Source organism: Pipistrellus kuhlii, unplaced genomic scaffold, assembly GCF_014108245.1.
Source record: "Pipistrellus kuhlii isolate mPipKuh1 unplaced genomic scaffold, mPipKuh1.p scaffold_m20_p_6, whole genome shotgun sequence".
Classification (NCBI taxonomy): domain Eukaryota; kingdom Metazoa; phylum Chordata; class Mammalia; order Chiroptera; family Vespertilionidae; genus Pipistrellus; species Pipistrellus kuhlii.
Genome location: NW_023425562.1, coordinates 59,360,009 through 59,376,104, shown reverse-complemented (window position 1 = coordinate 59,376,104; position 16,096 = coordinate 59,360,009). Strand labels below are relative to the sequence as shown.

The following is a 16,096-nucleotide window of genomic DNA, read 5'->3' as shown; positions in this document are numbered from 1 at the left end:
TGTAGAAAATATAAACGGGTCACTGCTTCTCTGAGTGCACAGGGCGATTCATCGTACTGTTCCCGTCCAGCTTGGTGTTTGGTGCTGCTCTATCCATGTCCTTACCGCCAGGCACGTGTTCGACGGGCTTGCTTCAGGCCACCTGTCCCACACAGTCCCTTTCTCACCCACAGCAGTGTCACCGCCCCTGGTAGCACAGCCTTCCCCTCCGTCATTTCCTCCATGAACAGGCCGTCCTCACTCAGAGATTACAAAAGTGTTCTCTTCATGTTTCCTACTAATAGGTTTAGTGGTTATGTTTAGATTTTTTTTAAGTCATTTGAGATATAATTCACATATCATACATTTCACCCATTTACTCGGTACAGGTGAATGGTTTTTAGTATATTCACTGAGTTGTGCAACTATCACCCCCTTCTCATTTCAGAACCCCTTTGCCATCCTAACAAGAAACTCATCCACTGGGAGCCACTCTCCCTCCCTCCCAACCTCCTGCCATAGGCAAGCACCAGTCAATCTTCTTTCTGTCCCTATGGATTTGCCTATCCTGGACATTTCATATAAATGGGGTTGTATAATATATGGTACTTTGTGACTAGTTTCTTTCTTTAGCATAATATTTTAAAGATTAATTTATATTGTGCCATGTACCGATATTCGTTTCTTTTTATTGTCAAACTAGAGGCCTGGTGCATGAAATTCATGCACTGGGGAGAGGGGAGGGATCCCTCAGCCCAGCCTGCACCCTCTCCAATCTGGGATCCCTAGGGGGTGTCTGACTGCCAGTTTAGGACCGATCCCTGTGATTGTGTCTAAACCAGCAGCAGACATCCCTCTCACAATCCAGAACTGCTGGCTCCCAACCACTCACTTGCCTGCTAGCCTGATTGACACCTAACTGCTCCCCTGCTGACCTGATCGCCCCCAACTGCCCTCCCCTGCTGGCCCAGTAACCCCCCAACTGCCCTCCCCTGCAGGCCTGTTGCCCCAACTGCCCTTCCTTGCAGGCCTGGTCCCTTCCCCCCCCCCCCCCCCAATTGCCTTCCCCTGCCAACCATCTTGTGGTGGCCATCTTTGACCACATGGGGTTGGCCATCTTGTGTGAGGGTGTGAGGGTCAATTTGCATATTACTTCTTTATTACATAGGATAATATCCCATTGAATGTATGTGCCACATTTTATTTACCTATTCATCAGTTGATGGACATTTGGAATGATTCTACTTTGGGACTATTATGAATAATGCTGCTAAGAACATTCGTGTACAGGTTGGGGTTTGGGGGATTTTTTTGTGTGTTTTTGATTCTTTTCATTGTGGTAAAACATACATAACAATTGCCATTTTAACCATTTTTTAATTAATTTTTAAAGATTTTCTCCCAGTCAATAGCTTATCTTTACTTGATTTTTAGAGAGGAAGGGAGAGGGAGGGAAAGAGAGAACCATCATGATGAGAGCGAATCATTGATCGGCTGCCTCATGCGGGATCAGCGCGCAACCCAGTCATGTGCCCTTGACCAGAATCGAACTTGGGACCCTTCAGTCTGCAGGCTGATGCTCTATCCACAGAACCACACCAGCTAGGGCCATTTTAACCATTTTTAGGTCCACAATTCAGTGGCATTAAGTACATTTATAGCCGAGACCGGTTTGGCTCAATGGATAGAGCGTCGGCTTGGGGACTGAAAGGTCCCGGGTTCAATTCCGGTAGGGGGCATGTACCTTGGTTGCAGGCATATCCCCAGTGGGGGGTGTGCGGGAGGCGGCTGATCGATGACTCTCTCTCATCGATGTTTCTAGCTCTCTATCTCTCTCCCTTCCTCTCTGTACAAAATCAATAAAATATATATATATTTTTTTTTTAAAGTACATTTATAATGTTATGAAGCTACCACCATTGTCCATTTCCAGAACATTTTTCATCATCCTATACAAAAACTCTGCACCCATTAAACAATAACTCCCCATTTAGCCCTTCCTCCAGCCCTGTAACCTCTATTCTACTTCCTACCTCTATGAATTTGCCTATTGTAGGTACTTCATAAAAGTGGAATCACACACTATTTGTCCTTTTATGTCTGGCTTATTTCAAAGTCTTATAGTTGTAATGTGCATGAGAATTTCATTCCTACTGAAGGCTGAATGATATCCCATTGTGTGTATATACAATATTGTGTTTACTTATTCATCCATTTATGGGCATTGGGGTTGTTTCTACCTTTTGGTTATTGTGAATAATGCTGTGATGAGCACTGGTGTACAAGTATCTGTCTGAGTCCCTCTTTTTCTTTTCTTTCTTTTTTTTTTTAAGTGACAGTGGCAAGATTTATTCGAGCAAAAAGCTATAGTACATCTTTTTCTTTTCTTTTTTCACTATATACTTACTAATGGAATTGCTGGGTCATACTCTATGTTTAACATTTTGAGGAACTACCAAACTATTTCCCATAGAAGCTGCTCCATTTTATAGTCTCACCAGCATGAATAAGGATTCCAATTTCTCCACACCTTCAGTAACATTTGATATGATCTGTCTTTTGCCTTTGAGCCTAGTGAGTGTGAAGTGGTATCTCGTTGTCTGTCTGTAATTAATATTTTTTGGATGATGAGAGATTGGTTTTTTTAATTTGGATTTTTATTTTCCAAATGGCACAGCATTGTTAACACTATAGTGTTGAATTATTTCTTCCCCTGCTGCTATAAAATGCCATTTTTATTTTATATTAAACTTATATACATATATAGGTCTGTTTCTAGATACTGTGTTATTGACATTTTGTCTATCACTATATGAATACGACACCATTTTAGTTGCTGCAGCTTTATAATATGTTTTAATGTCTGGGAGGATAGGTGTCTTCCCAATATTGTTTTGTTTTTTGTTTTTTTCAAAATGTTCTTCATGGTATTTGAACGCTAGAGGCCCGATGCACGAAATTCGTGCAAAGGGTTTGGCCCTCGCACCCCCCGCTGCCTTGTGGCCCCTGTGGTCCTGCGGCCCCGTCCACTGGTCAGTCAGGAAGGTCATTCCACCATCCAGTCTAATTATTATATAGAATGTTACCTCTTTGGGGTTTTTTTGTTTTCTAGAATTGGGGTTTTTTTCTAGCTTAACTTAAAAATTAGCTTGTATAAAGTTATCCCTAACAGCCCTGGCTGGTATGGCTAAGTTGGTTGGGCATCGTCCTGTCCTGTGCATGGTTTAATTTCTAGTCAGGGCACATGCCCAGGGTTTTGGGCTTAATTCCCAGTGAGGGATATGCAGGAGGCAGCCAATCAATGTTACGCTCTGGCATTGATATTTCTCTCTCTCCCTCTGACTTTTTCTCTCTAAAAATCAATAAAATGAGCCGAAGCCGGTTTGGCTCAGTGGTAGAGCGTCGGTCTGCGGACTGAAAGGTCCCAGGTTTGATTCCGGTCAAGGGCATGTACATTGGTTGCGAGCACATCCCCGGTAGAGGGTGTGCAAGAGGCAGCTGGTCGATGTTTCTCTCTCATTGACGTTTCTAGCTCTCTATCTCTCTCCCTTCCTCCTCTCTGTGAAATATCAATAAAATATATTTTTTTAAATAAATAAAAATAAATAAAATAAATAAAAATAAAAATCACTAAAATGAATAAAAATCCCTATCAGATTCTGATTAGATTGCACTGAGTTTGCAGATGGTGTGGGGAATCCCTTCTCCTTTTATTGGTTATCACAGAAACTAATTTTACTATCTGCTTTTCATACCAATAGGAATGTGATAAAAGGGAGGTGAAGTAATGGAATCTAACATGGGTTAGTAGTTGGGCCCCTTGAAGAAACTCTGGGAAATATTTTGAGAAAATTCTAAATTCAGAAGTAAAACGAGCTGGGGCAGTGTGTCCCTTTAGTTACATGAACTAAAGTTTAGTGCATCTGCCTAACAAGGAATGGCCTGTCATTCCAGAATCTTGTATTGTGGAATATGAATGCGGCCCCTACATCACCACCACTGCCCACACACACATAACTTTTTCTTCCTCTAGTACGATGCTGTCCGAATAAACCAGCTCTATGAACAAGCCAGGTGGGCCATTGTCTTAGAAGAAATTGACTGCACAGAGGAAGAAATGTTGATCTTTGCAGCACTGCAGGTATGGGAACTTCAGAACCTTCTCTGTGGAAGGAGACAAAGCAAGTTTTGCTCAAGTTTCATTGTATTCATACTGGCCTTTTCTTGGAAGAAAGCACTAAAAATGAGGCCAGTGATTAAAATTTTAAATGCTCCTTGTAAACACATATGTATAACTTATATAAAGTATCAGTCTTGCAATTCTTCCCTCTTCCCCAATACAAACTCAGCCAGTGATGGAGAAGAGCCGAGTCTGAACATGACCAGCTTTGGATCTCAGAATTATTCAGATTAAAATGTCATTTTCTCTGCACAGGAGGGAGATCTCTGTGGAGATGTTTGGTATTACAGGAGAATTGTCTCCCAAAAAAGAACTGGCTAATGGATTTATTGTGCTTCTACCATTTCTAAAACTTGTTTCTTTGCAGTATCACATCAGCAAATTGTCGTCGTCCGCTGAAATACAGGACTTCACAAGTGAGTCTGAGGTCGATGAAGTGGAAGCAGCACTTTCTAATTTGGAAGTGACTCTAGAAGGTGGAAAAGCGGACAACGCTTTGGTATGGACTTTTCTGATAACTCCGAATTGTGGCTTTGTTCTGACTGACCAATGTGGGTGACATTTTGTTTTTTATCAGAAATAAGAGAATATTTTGTCTAAATTTGAGGAAAGAAAACATGCTGGTCATCTAGCTAGGTCAGCTTAAACCTAGCTAGAACTGACCAGCTTTCCCAGGTCAGCTCTGTCAGCTCTGTAAGTGTTCTCATTGCACTAATGACAATACTATCACATCACATGTCTTCTTTGGGATGAGTTGGCCTGGGAGGAGAGAATGACTGCAGAGGACTCCATTTCACTACATGGAACATGGAATTGGTTCCTTAAGTCTAGAAAGAACCCTCAGTCTATTGTACAGGGTAGCTGTGGAAATACAGAAAATGCCTTACAGGTAACAAAGCCTTGTTATCTATTTACCTTAAGGGCAGGGAACATTTTTTTTTTATTTTTATTTTTTTTTTTTTGGCCAAGGGCCATTTAGATATTTACAACATTATTCACAGGCCAAACAAAATTATTAACTTAAAAATTAGCCCGCTACATTTGGTCAAACATTTACCCCTAATGGCTTGGCAGCACCAGACCAAGTGATTTCGTGGGCCAGATGGTCCCTACCCCTGATTACCTTTCCACTGGGCAAGGCTGACCGAAGTGAGGGCCTTTTTCTGGAACACGATAAAAATTTCCTGAACTCTTTTGACTTTAGCAAAACAGCTTTTGCTCCTTACCCATGAAACGTGGCCCAATGTCAGCTTTATCGTTGGAATGCCCCTGCAGCTGGATGCATTGGTTGGGTGCCACACTTTTGTTTAACTTCTTTAACCATGGGAGTGGCTTAATCACATTGATTCAGAGAGGTGGATCCATTGTAATTAGATTTTTTTAAAGTAATTGATAAAAATGAGTCACTGTGTTCTTATGTATTTAGTATGTGTTCACTGATGATTAAATTCCTTAAAATAGGGAACTGGTTCATGTAAAACTAAATACCTGAAATGAACTCAAAGCCAAGGCACTGTAGAGAGTCAGAGCCTCCACACATGTATAGGAGACAGCCGCCCCATGAAATTGGAGTTCTTTTTTGTCTACTTCCACCACTAAGTACATACAAAAGGAAAGTGTTCCTTCCTAGAATAGATGAAAGTTTCCCTCCTCCCGCCCTCAAGATATTTTCTGTCAAGGCTTTCTGATGTCAAACAATAGGCTTTTCAGTTTGAAAAGCACCAACCTACGGCTGTAGAATGAACTTTGAGCCAGGTACCTTTCAAACGTTTAATCAGTAAACAGGTGTACCTACGCTACTCACTCTGATGCCCAAGTTGTAAAATACTTTTGTTTGTACGTAAAATAGTTGTTTCTAATTCAAGTGTTTCACTGGAATGGTAGGCACAGAGCATGCTTGGTCAAATTTTTAATCTCTTTTTTTCATTTGTGTGATATGTGACATATACTAGTACAGAAAAATGAAAAACAAAAATGTACAGCCTATCAAAGGAGTATTAAATTATCTCCTAAGTCACCACCAAACCAATAACCAGAACTTGGCCAGCCACTACAGAATTCCTGCATGTGCCCATCCCACTCCCAACCCTGCCCCACCCCATTCCTCACCCTAAGGCAACTTCTGGATGTGTGGCTAGTGTGACTGAGGAACTGAGTTGTCTTTTTATATCAGTGGTTCTCAACCTTCCTTATGCTGCAACCCTTTAATACAGTTCCTCATGTTGTGGTGACCCCCAACCATAAAATTATTTTCGTTGCTACTTCATAACTGTAATTATGCTGCTGTTAATGAATCCTAATGTAAATATCTGTTTTCCAATGGTCTTAGGCAACCCGTGTGAGTCATTCGACCCCCAAAGGGGTCGAGACCCACAGGTTGAGAATCGCTGTTTTATATCATTGTAATTAATTCAAGTTTAAATGGCTACATGTGATGAGTGGCTATAGTGTTGGGCAGTGCAGGTATAAAGTATCAGCACCACGTGTCTAATCACTGCTTATGAAATATTATCTGTGTTTTCTTAGGAGGACATCACTGATATCCCTAAACTTGCAGATAATCTCAAATTATTTAGGTAAGTCATCCTTAAAGGGACAAGGGATTACTCATAACAAAGCCTTATAGGTAAAAAATCCAGGAGTTTAAATTGAAGAACCACTAAGCAGATTCATGGTTGAAAGATAAGAGCGTGAGCTTTGGCATCAGACAGACAATGGGCCATACTGCTCCACAGCACAAGCTCCCTGGGTGACCCTGGGGGCTGTCCTTTTGTCTCTGAGCCTCAGTTTCCTGATCTATAAAATGAGGATATACCTCCTCCTGAGTTTGTTGAGAAGATTAAATAACACATATGAAACACTGAGCATGGGGCCTGGCTCTTAGTACATGGTGGTGTAAACATGGCCAGGGTCAGGCAGAACGAACATGTATGTCAGACTGGAGTTTCTGTGACCGTCCGTCTGGGAGGCTCAACTCTGACACCATTTCCCTGTTCTTTCACAGTTTGAAAAGCAGTTGTCACTAGAACTTGGATCTCGGGCTTATAGAGGGATATTACTTATTATAGAGGGATATTACTTATACCCAGTCACCTCATGTCAATCAGAAACTGTTAAAAAGGCAGAAAATTTTTTATTTCATGGGGAGAAAAAGGACTGACATATTTGTGATGGTGCCAAGGTGCGTTAGGATGAAAGGGAAAAGGTCCCTTTGAAGTTCTATCAGTTACTGTGTCACTTTATGGTTTGTTGACTTTTAACAAACCAACACTTCACTGGGTCATTGGCTTGAAAGGAAACCAGTTGCTTTTGGTAATACAGAATGCAAAGAAAGACTTAGAAAGAATGAAAATGAATCAATCAGGTATAAATGAGAAAAAAGAATCCAAAGGTTTGTCCCTGGGTTTCTACAGCAAGCATGTCAAACTCAAAGGTTAATATGGGCCACATAAACAAGGTTTAAGTTTATGTGGGCCACAAAAAAATAACAAAAGCTTCAATTTTTATAGAAACGTAGGTTTATTTCAATAGAGACATGCTGAATACAATGGGCTGAAATAAATGAGTAATCGTTAACTTAAAATAATATATCATTTTAATAAAAAATTATTTTTTTTCTTGAACATTAACTTACCAGACACTGAATAACTGCACAAATTAATAAGCATAATGCAAATAAACTGATTTTTCTTGTTCTCTAAAAGCAAAATATTTCCTGTTGCACACACCAAACAAGTTAGTCCAAGACTAATGATGTGGCAATCAGCTGCTAAAATACTTGGTGCTAGTATTAGTTGAGAGAAATGGTGTGCCTGCATGTAAGGAGTGAAAGGGAAATAAATGCCACACAATTATAGTAACCAGTCATTAGCGAACATTGTAGTTTGTTATTAATAATTATGTATAACAGGATATTATAAAAATTAAGTTATGAAATTTTTATTAAAATGTTTCTTACATGCCGTTATATTGACTGGGTTGCAAAAATATTCGTTGTGGACCACATGCAGCCCGCAGGCCTCAAGTTTGACATGCTTGTTTTACAGGATGTTTTCTTTTTAAAATGTGGTCTTAGGATGTGGTCTCAAACAAAAGGGTCATTAATAGGTGCAACCATGCATATTGTGATAGACAGAGCTATAGAAAAACAGTAATAATTTAAATCCACAAATACATCTTCATAAATCCTATATAATAAAAGCCTAATATGCTAAGTGTCCAGTCATCCAGTTGTTCATTTAACCAATCAAAGCTTTATATATATATATATATAAAGCTTTATATATATAAAGCCCACTGCCCACAACCCCTCCCTATGGCCAGTCCCACCCTCAATTGTCCCCCCAACCCCAATTGGGGGCAAGGCTTGCAGGCCAATCACCCATAGCTCTTCCGTCCCCAGCCAGCTCAGCCCTGATCAGGCCCCTATCGGGGCAACCACCTATCATCTCCTCATACCAACAGGCCCAGCCCCAATTGGCCCTGATTAAGGTCGGGCCAGCCAGACCCCACCTATACACAAATTCGTGCATTAGGCCACTAGTATGTTAATAATATGCTAAGGCTGCTCAACCTTCGCTATGTTGTGCACTGACCGCTGGGGGGCAGATGCTCTGACTGGTAGGTTAGCTAGCTGCTGGGGTCCAGCAAACAGGGACTAAGCTAGATGGGCCAAATACTTCCTGAAGTCCTCTCCCCCTCCCCCCTCCCCGAGATCCTTCCCCAGCTAGCCAAACTCCTGCATACCTTCCTGGTCCTGATTGTGCACCAGTGGGTCCCTTGGCCTGACCTTCACCCTCTCACAATCAAGGACCCCTTGGGGGATGTTGGAAAGCCGGTTTCAGCCCAATCCCACAGGCCAGGCCAAGAGACCCCACTGGTGCACAAAAATCATGCACTGGGCCTCTAGTTATTAATCATTGTTCTACAAAGAAAGTAGGTTGCCCTGTTCTCTGTATAGAGCAATTCCGGTTTTTTAAAAAACCAATAATGATTTCCTCCCAACAGATGTTTTATTTTTTTAAATATATTTTTTCTTGATTTCGGAGAGGAAGAGATAGAAACATCAGTGATGAGAGAGGATCATTGATTGACTGCCTCCTGCACGCCCCACTTTGGGGATTGAGCCCGCAACCCAGGCATATGCCCTGACTAGAAATCGAACCATGACCTCCCGATTCATAGGTCAATGTTCCACCACTGAGTCATGCTGGCAAGGCCTCCCGGTAGATGTTTTAGGTGAAGGAGAAGACATCCTGGAGTAAAGCCCACATCCACATCACTTTAATGGATTGATATGTTTAGACTCACAAAATCATTCTCATGTTTGGCCAGTGGGCACTTTATCAAAGGTCTCAAGACACTGAATTTAATATATAATATAGTTCACGAAGAGAGAAGTGAAGGAGGAAGGGAAGAGAGAAGAAGCAAAGAAAAGGGGAGAAGAGAAGGGAGAAAGGAGAATGGAGTTCTGTTCCTAATGGGTGTGTGATCTTGAATAGGTCCTTCATTTCCCTGGGCCTCTTTTCCTTATCAGTAGAAAAGCATTGAACTAACCCTTGGATTTTTGGTGTGTTTATTGACAGTGAAGTTTTTTTTCTCCCCTAAACAAATTCAGTTGAGCTCACTATATAAATAGTGGATTTCAAATTCCAGCAGTTTGGCATTTGACCTAATGCAAATCCCAATGTTACCATAAACACATATGAATGCTGGATAAAATAAAACAAAAGAATTGTAAGTTAAAAAATTGATCTTGCCAAAACCGGTTTGGCTCAGTGGATAGAGCGTCGGCCTACAGACTGAAAGGTCCCGGGTTCAATTCCGGTCCAGGGCACGTACCTTGGTTGCGGGCACTTCCCCAGTGGGGGGGTGTGCAGGAGGCAGCTGGTAGATGTATCTCTCTCATCGATGTTTCTAACTCTCTATCCCTCTCAATTCCTCTCTGTGTAAAAATCAATAAAATATATATTTTTTAAAAATTGATCTTAAAGAGGGACTAAGAAACCCCAACTCCAGGAAATAAAGAGGGACCCTAGATCTACCAATGGAGCCTCAGCCACACAGAGGGAGTTGGTCCATGAACATCAATTCTCTTGCGGCCTCGTGCAGGGATCAAAGATGAGGCTTTAAGGTGGGGTGTGCTTCATATGAGGCAGGGAGCCAGGACTGAAGGCCCTGCCTAAGGGTAGAAACCTGCAACGGCTTCCTTCTCTACTTAACAGGGAGTAAAAAAACTACCCATCAACCAAAGGAAGCTGTGAGGAAGTTTATTCTAGCATAGGGTGCTGTGTGGGGTTATGAAAAGTCTCTCTCAAGAAATCAGAGCCAAGGTCTGTGCCACACACTGATATAGATCTAAATTTAAATGATAAAAGAATCCTGAAAAAATTAAATAGAAACTGGATCAGGACCACAAAAATCTATGAAGCCCTAACAAATGTAATTTTAAAAACCTTGTAGGGAAATATCCACAATCTGGCATGCATGGGCCTTCTACAGAAAACAATAACTCTCTTAAAAAACAAAACAAAACAAAAACTTCCAATAAAAATTACTAACCGTTTGAATCAATAAACCACCATACAGGAAAAACATCAGACCCAGCCAACAACAGGATTAACAGTTTCAATAATTTCAAATAATGGAACAATCTGAAGAAACCATAAAATGAGTATGTTGAGAATCATTAAGTAAATTAAAAGATAATTATAATGAAGGAGAACAGCAATATTGAAATGAAATCAAATAGAAATTCTAGAAATGAAAAGAAAACATACAGAGATTTAAAATTGAATAGGTGCATTAACCATCAAGTCTAAAAACACAGCTGAAGAGAGAACTACAGTCAAGTAGAAACGGGAAACATGATGTAAATAGAATGAGAAGAATCAGCTGGGAGTTCCAGAAGAAAATATGGGAAGAACCAAGCACTTAAAAGAGAGTGCTTAAAAATGTTATATAATTATTGAAGATAAAAATCCTTAAATTCAAGAATTGCAGACCCCAATAAAATAAACCAGTGTGAAAGTATTTTAAGTCAGATGGCGAAGACAGATTTTCTACAAAGAAAAACAGGTGGGCAGCACACTTCTCATGGCTGGGAGATATCTTGAAAGTGCCAAGAGAAAATCACAATCAATCTGGAATTTTCTGCCTAACCAATTTTTCAAGATTATACTTTTTTGAAAATCCCTAAGTATAAACCAGACAAGATATAATCCTACTAGTAAATTACATATTTAATAAAAAACAATGATGCCCTGGTTAGGTGGCTCCGTTGGTTAGAACACTGTCTCATACACCGAAGGTTTAGGATTTGATGCCCAGTCAAGGCACTTGCCTGGGTTGTGGGCTCGATCCCCAATGGGGAGCATGCAAGAGGCAGCTGATCAATGATTCTCTCTTATCATTGATGTTTCTATCTCTCTCTTCCTCTCCCTTCCTCTCTGAAATCAATAAAAATGTATATTTTTAAAAACCAGTATATTCTGATATTATTTTATTATTATTGTATTATTTATTTGTATTACAACTGTAAACCTGATTTTGCCCATACCTCTATATAAATATCACAAATAGCCAAAACCAGTTTGGCTCAGTGGATAGAGTGTCAGCCTGCGGACTTTTAAAGGTCCCTGGTTCGATTCCAGTCAAGGGCATGTACCTTGGTTGCAGACACATCCCCAGTAGGGGGTGTGCTAGAGGCAGCTGATCGATGATTCTCTCTCATTGATGTTTCTAACTCTCTATATCCCTCTCTCTTCCTCTCTGTAAAAAAACCAATAAAATATATTTTTTTTAAATCACAAATACGCAATTGTAAATATGTTAAGGCAGCAATTCTCAACCAGTGTGCCACAAGACTTTTTAAGTGTAGCCCAGTGAGCAATGTTTTCTTCACCCAAAATAGAGTCTATAAAGGCTAGCTGTAGATTTTAGTGCTTTCCATGGCTCCCTGGGAATTCTCTAGTGGTTTCTCTTAAGGCTCAAGAGGAAACCACAGAAGAGGTTACCTGTTTTCATATCTGATATTTATGTCTGACAACTTGAAGGTCATGCTGTTCACAATGGCAGTTTCTTCAGATCTAAGAAGTGTATGGAAATTTTATATGTCACAGATCCATGGATGTTTCTCACAAATAATAATTATTACCATTATAATAATTATTATTATATTTATTATTTATATTATTATTATTTAGCACCTATTATTAACCTCTACATCTCAGAGCAAACCCCATTCGTCATTTTTAGAAATGAAGCGTATGTTGTTTGAAAAAGCGTCTTAATGTGCTTGAAATTTGCAATGTTTCCTACATTTCTGGATGTTGTTTGAACGTTTCCCGTACTTTTCATTTGCAGGCCCAAGAAGCTAATATTAAAAGCTTTCAAACAATATTGGTTCGTCTTTAAAGACACGTCTATCACCTACTTTAAACACAAGGAACTTGAAGAAGGAGAACCGGTAGAAAAGTTAAATCTTAGAGGTAAGTGGGCTCTACTTGGCTGTGGCTTGTCGTGACCCAGCAGGCAGAGGAAAGCCCCCCTTCTCCCGGGAAGCGAGGCTGACTGCCAGTGCGTCCCTGTGCTCCAAGGCCCGGCCTGCAGCTCCGCCCCCCGGCACCTGGGCCTGGAGTGTGGTTTAGTAAACATGGTCATTTATAGTCTGCTGTTTCTTCTTTCCCAAATCTATGCAGTGGTGGTCATTGGTGTCATAAGTATAATACATTGTACTTAATAAGTATAATACTCCTGAGAAGCTTTCTGAATTCTAGAACAGTTATGTTTAATTCAGTGTTGCTTTAATGCCTATTCTAAGTCCTGAAAGTGACTGTAAGTGTCCTGGTAACTCTATTAGTTGAAATATTTTATTAACCCGTACACTCAATTCCCTTATCGCTGTGGCAATCAGAGAATTTCCTGGGTTTTGATTTATTTTGAAGGTCATATTCATAATTGTTCCTATGGGTTACTTCACGTTCATAATGGTTTTTATAAGTTGGGATAGCCAAATCAATCTTAAAACCGAATTCAATTGCTGATATATTTTTTAAATAATAAAAAAATATTTTTCTCTATTCATGTGAATTGTAAGTCTTATCTACTTAGCCTTTAATTAATATTATCAGCTTGCTCCTCCATTTTTCATAAGAGAACAAAATTTAAGAGGCTTCTTTCAAAGTCTTCCTTTTAGTTGCACACCTGATATTTATCTAATACATTCTCCACAACTCAGCTGGGACCCTGCCTTTTGTTATTCAGGCTGTGAAGTTGTGCCAGATGTGAATGTAGCAGGAAGAAAATTTGGAATCAAGTTACTAATCCCTGTTGCTGATGGTATGAATGAAGTGTATCTGAGATGTGACCATGTAAGTAAAACCATACAAACATTCAGTCATTTCACCTTTATTAAACCTAAGGACACACCATCTGAGGTATTTTCTCAAATGAGAATACTATTGTACCAGTTAGCTATTGTTTTGTAACAAACAACCACAAAAGTCGCAATGACATATACTGATAAACACTTGTTTCTGAGACATCTGCAGGTAGGCTGGGGTGGAGGAAGCAGGCTGGCATCAGCAGGGAATATCTGGCTGAGCCTGGCTGTTCACTGCAGTTTGAGCTCATTTAATTTATTCTGAGTCCTGAGCTGCCTGGGGTAGCTCTTCTCACAATGATGGCAGGAATGCTAGAAAGCAACTGGAAGCAGATGAGGCCTCTCCACACGTAGGCTTGCGATTGGTCCTTTCCACCCTTATTCAATTGGCCAAAGTGTTGTGGAACAAACTCAAGTAAAGACCACTGGAGCCCAGACCAAATTAAAATTTAGGGAGCCTTTATTAGCCGGCCTGCCAGCCAGCCAACCAGCAACTACTCTGCCTTTCTCCACACAGGGAGACAAGAGAGCAGTCCCAACTCTGTGCAGGACCACTTTTTTTTTTAATTAATTTTTTTACAGAGAGGAAGAGAGAGGGATAGAGAGTTAGAAACATTGATGAGAGAGAATCATCTATCAGCTGCCTCTTGCACAACCCCTACTGGGGATGTGCCCACAACCAAGGTACATGCCCTTGACTGGAATCGAACCTGGGACCCTTGAGTCTGCAGGCCGGCACTCTATTCACTGAGCCAAACCAGTTTCAGCATGCAGGACCACTTTTAAGCACATTAATCACATCCTGTTTTTGCAGAACAAGTAACCCAAGACAAAACAGTTTTTCCTAAGCTACGTCAGGATCATGCCATTGACGATCATGTTACTTATAGGATCATCCTGTTCTTCAGAAAGCTGACAGTGATCTATAAACGAAGGCCTACGTACTGGGAAGGGGCCATGAGACCCCATCTCAAGGCCTGGCCTGGTGTCACACTGATAACTCTATCTGGGGCATAGTCCACGGCCTCTCTGGAAGCATGCTCAAAAATTCCCACTAACAAAAGCAAGCCTCATGGCTGGGCCCAACATCAAGAGGGGTTAATTACACTCTGGTTGTTGTGGGAGGGACATGGCAAAGGGAGTGGAGATTGAGGCCAGTAAGTCAATGGACCACACCTACTGTTGCTGTGAAGAATTTCACTCTTCAGCTGCATCCACTCAGCTTCTGGGACCACTCCTCTTTACTCCCCCAGGTTAGGAAAATGCAGACAGATAGGAGGCACCCCTCTCTGGTTCAGAGCTCATCCATGGACCTGATTCCTACTGTGGACTAGGCAGGCGTCTTCAAACTACGGCCCGCGGGCCACATGCGGCCCGAAGAGGAGTCTGATCCGGCCCGCCAGGTTTTTTGGGCAGTGAGCGCAGCCGAGGTGTTACAGTAGGAATTAGTAGTTCATATAGTCCGGCCCTCCAGCTTTCTGAGGGACCGTGATCTGGCCCCCACTTTAAAAAGTTTGAAGACGCCTGGACTAGAGTCTTTATTAATGATAATATAGGAAATCAGTTCATGATTTTTTTTTTTTTCTTGTTCTGTCAGAGAGATCAGATGTGATCTGAAAATGGAAATCCCTATCCAGGAAGGCTGCCTGGTACTTGAGGGTTTCAGCTGTCTGTGCTCCATAGCACACATCCTTGGTTCATCTTTAAATTTGTGGAATTTAGCAAGACTGACATTGCTGTTCGCTAGCCCCTTAACTAGACACTCAACAAGAATCAAAGGCCCTTGTTGGGTGTTAAGTTAGGTGAATAATGGCCACTCAGAACATATGCCACTGTAATCTTTCCAAGCTTGGAAGGTGACAATTTTGTATGATAGTCCCAGGACCTGACCTTGCTTCTCTGCCCTCCTGTGTTTGCTGCAGGAGAATCAATATGCCCAGTGGATGGCTGCCTGTATCTTGGCATCGAAGGGCAAAACCATGGCAGATAGCTCCTACCAGCCAGAAGTCCTCAACATTCTTTCATTTCTGAGGATGAAAAACCGGAACTCAGCGTCTTCCTTAGCCTCCAGTCCTGAAAACATGGACATGAACCCGGAATGTTTTGTGTCTCCCCGGTGTGCAAAAAAACACAAGTCTAAACAGGTACTGCTGACCTTGTTGGGGTAATGGTTTGCAGTGTATTCTGTCTTTTCCTGAAATAAAATGAGGAATTAAAATAATTGAGGCCGTCATCATGAAAAATCAGTTGATGGGCAAATTTGACTACAGACTGGGTATTAGATGATATTAAGAAATTATTGTTAGCCGAAACCGGTTTGGCTCAGTGGTAGAGCGTCAGTCTGTGGACTAAAAGGTCCCAGGTTCGATTCTGGTCAAGGGCATGTACCTGGGTTGCGGGCACATCCCCAATAGGGGGTGTGCAAGAGGCAGCTGGTCGATGTTTCTCTCTCATCGATGTTTCTAGCTCTCTATATCTCTCCCTTCCTCTGTGTAAAAAAAATCAATAAAATATATTTTTTTAAAAGAAGAAAAAAGAAATTAGTGTTAATTATG

At 41.1% G+C, this 16,096-nt stretch overlaps 1 protein-coding gene across 4 annotated transcripts in view; it reads left to right on the top strand.

Moving 5' to 3' along the window:
* FERMT1 (FERM domain containing kindlin 1) overlaps positions 1–16,096 on the top strand; it is a 36,719-nt gene that overhangs the window by 13,611 nt on the left and 7,012 nt on the right. For all 4 annotated transcript variants that reach the window (XM_036419493.2, XM_036419495.2, XM_036419492.2 and 1 more), the window contains exons 7-12: positions 4,013–4,120; positions 4,527–4,658; positions 6,686–6,735; positions 12,524–12,648; positions 13,424–13,530; positions 15,464–15,685. In XM_036419493.2, coding sequence (XP_036275386.1) covers positions 4,013–4,120; positions 4,527–4,658; positions 6,686–6,735; positions 12,524–12,648; positions 13,424–13,530; positions 15,464–15,685 — 744 coding nt within the window. The remainder of the gene's footprint in view (positions 1–4,012; positions 4,121–4,526; positions 4,659–6,685; positions 6,736–12,523; positions 12,649–13,423; positions 13,531–15,463; positions 15,686–16,096) is intronic.